This window comes from Aplysia californica, unplaced genomic scaffold, assembly GCF_000002075.1.
Source record: "Aplysia californica isolate F4 #8 unplaced genomic scaffold, AplCal3.0 scaffold00659, whole genome shotgun sequence".
NCBI lineage: Eukaryota > Metazoa > Mollusca > Gastropoda > Aplysiida > Aplysiidae > Aplysia > Aplysia californica.
In genome coordinates this window covers 98,936-101,795 of record NW_004797929.1, presented here as the reverse complement: position 1 = coordinate 101,795, position 2,860 = coordinate 98,936, and the positions used below count along the sequence as shown (strand labels likewise).

The 2,860-nt window shown below is 40.1% G+C and overlaps 1 protein-coding gene across 1 annotated transcript in view; it reads right to left on the bottom strand.

The window, feature by feature from the left end:
• Positions 1-1,478: 1,478 nt before the first annotated feature.
• The window catches only part of LOC118477128, a gene marked incomplete at its 3' end in the record, with an annotated part of 9,844 nt that continues 8,462 nt past the window's right edge, over positions 1,479-2,860 (bottom strand). The window contains 1 exon segment of the mRNA XM_035972349.1: positions 1,479-1,597. Coding sequence (XP_035828242.1) covers positions 1,479-1,597 — 119 coding nt within the window.

Sequence of the window (2,860 nt, the reverse complement as noted above, 5' to 3'; positions counted from 1 at the left end):
GAGTATCTATCTATCTATCTATCTATCTATCTATCTATCTATCTATCTGCCCCAGTTCCAGTCTTTCTATCGCTGTTTCTCTGTCACTTCAAATTTCCCCTATCTTTCTGTCATTGTATTTATCTAATATCTGGTTATCTTGTTATCTATCAATCAAGTTATCCCCCTCTGCCCTTTCTCTTGCTGTTTCCTCTTCAATTATCTTTCTCTCCCTTTCTCTGTCTCAATTTTTTGGCAATTTCCTCGTTAATTTTTCCTCTGAAACCAGGCAACCGCCACTTCCTTCAATCGCTAATATCTCGACTCCTATTCAAGATACTGATATTGTTTCTTTGAAAGCAAGGCAAATTAACAAACTTTAAGATGATACAAATAACTAAACATGCCAAAAAACTGGTAAGTGCCGAGACACGTATTCTGTTCGACTAACTGCAGACCAAAAGCAATGGTTGTGGCGCAGGTCTTATTTGTTTCGCCACCGTATACGTAATAAGTTTCTTGTTTTAGAGCGCAGGGTTATCTATTGAATATCTCCCCCTGTCTGATAGGACATTGCATCCTTCTCAGCCCTGACTGAACTTGATAGGCAGGGTCAAAGCGCGTTAATCTTGATTAAATTATGACAATAGGGGGTGAAAAACGTCACCTTTGTAATGATAAAATTCATTTATTCAAACATCTTCAAACGTAAATCACCCCAAAATGTTGGTCCATGCTGTTCATTACGAATACAGTAAAACTTAAATTATACATAATGTGTGTCGAGCAGGAAACGAAAAGTAGCACAATATGTTACAAAATAATATTTTGTGAGCGACAGGAAAAGAAAATGTGTATCATCGTGGTGAAACTATGGCAGAAAAAGCCATTGTTCCATCCCGCCCTGTTTTCAAGTACACTCAAGCTTTGGACGCGCTCATATGACCTTATGCAGTTGCGAGGGCCGTAAAAACTCTACTAAGACTAGAACTCAAGCTCTGGAAGTCCCCAAACTTTGGCAGCTATTTCTTTTTAGATAATTTTACCGCTGAACTCAGGAGAACCCGCCCACCTCATTCAATAACACATATCTTGACTTCTGTTCAAGATAGATCAGTAGTATTTCATTCATCAAAAAGCAAGATAAATTAACAAACTTCAAGATGAATACAATAACTCCATACAAAAAAACCCAAAACAAAACAAAATAAGAATTAACGAGGGCCTGACGCCACAGTGTCGTGATACGAGGTTATAGTTCTGGCATGTAAGGTGACAATAATAATCATCACTGAAAAAATCGCTCGGTCTGACTTCCCACTCGCGACCAGAATCCAGTACGACGATCGCCCACGCCAGAAAGTGTGGACATACTACGTAAACACTCGTTAACCCTTTCACTGCCGTGTCCGGTTCCGCATGCGCCTTCTGGTCGCATTATTATAGATCTAACAGCTCTGGTAGTCAAAGGGTTACCCTCACGAAACTCCCCGACTTACGCAAGCGTAGCACATTTCATGCAGATTACACAAGGCGCGCGCTTCATAATCCACAGGTAGAGAGTAGAGATCAGCCAGCTCACAGTTCGTGCTGTATTCCCTCACGGCTGGGCACTGGTCTGGGGAAGAAAAGGATACTAATTAATTGTTTGGTTTATGCGTTTTAGATTCTTCAAAACAGTTCTTATAAATCTAGTTTTGGGGTTGTTGTTTTTATCAAAGAAGGTGGAAAAAATGTAACGAGAAAAAGAATTATGATGTGCTTTACTTTTGTCTTAGTCTTAGGGTCAACCTGCACTTGGCTCAGTTGTTTGTTGTTTGTTTGTTTTTGGGTTTTTTCGGGGGGAGGGGGTTGCTATTGTTGTTGTTGTTGTCGTTGTTATTACTATTATTATGATCATTATTGTTGTTGTTGCCGTTGTTGATGTTGCTGTTCTTATTGTTGCTGATGTTGCTTATATTTTAAGTACTTGCTTTTGTGTCTGTTTGGGGAGGGAGTATCTCGTTCTGGGTTTTTTGTTGCCTTTTAAAAAAAATTTTGTTTGCTCTGTTTTGTTTTGTTTTGTGGGTTTTTTTGTCCCGTAAAAAAGATACGCTGAATGTTTTACGCCCTCATGGACACAATTTAGTTCATAATCTGTTTTCTAGCTTTTTCTTACTTGTATCAGCTGTTTTCTCACAATTCTATTTTTTCACACATTATCTCCTTTTTCTGCTCTGTTTCCTGATCAATTCCAATGTAACTTTCACAGGATACCAACAACACCTAGTTCTAAAATATAATATTATGAAGCTGGCTGCTTCGTTCAAGCGCTAATCCGAGTGGGATACCACGCCCCAGGACACGAGATGCTTGATCTTTCAATAACAACACCCTCTCACGAATGAAACTCACTTTATATATAATATGTGTGTGTGTGTGTGTGTGTGTGTGTGTGTGTGTGTGTGCAACATTGGAGAACATAAGGGTATGTCTCCTTATACAAAAACCATCAAGATTCATCATCATCATCATCCAGTGCCAGATCTGCGACAGACATCGGCGATCATGGTTTTCAATTCATTCCATCAAGATTATTATTTTTAAAAACGTCTACTTCCAAGCGGCGCGACATGACGTCTTACCATGCGCGAAGGTTGCCTGCGATCGGCCCATGAAGCGATCAGATTATTGACGTTGGGACAGGTTTAAGGCTTCACCATTGGTCAAAATACATAGCGAAAGAGTGCCGGTTGACACACTTTGTGTGTGGTGTGTGGTGTGTGATGTGTGGTGTGTGATGTGTGGTGTGTGATGTGTGGTGTGTGATGTGTGATGTGTTGTGTGACGTGTGGTGTGTGGTGTGTGATGTGTGGTGTGTGATGTGTGGTGTGTGATGTGT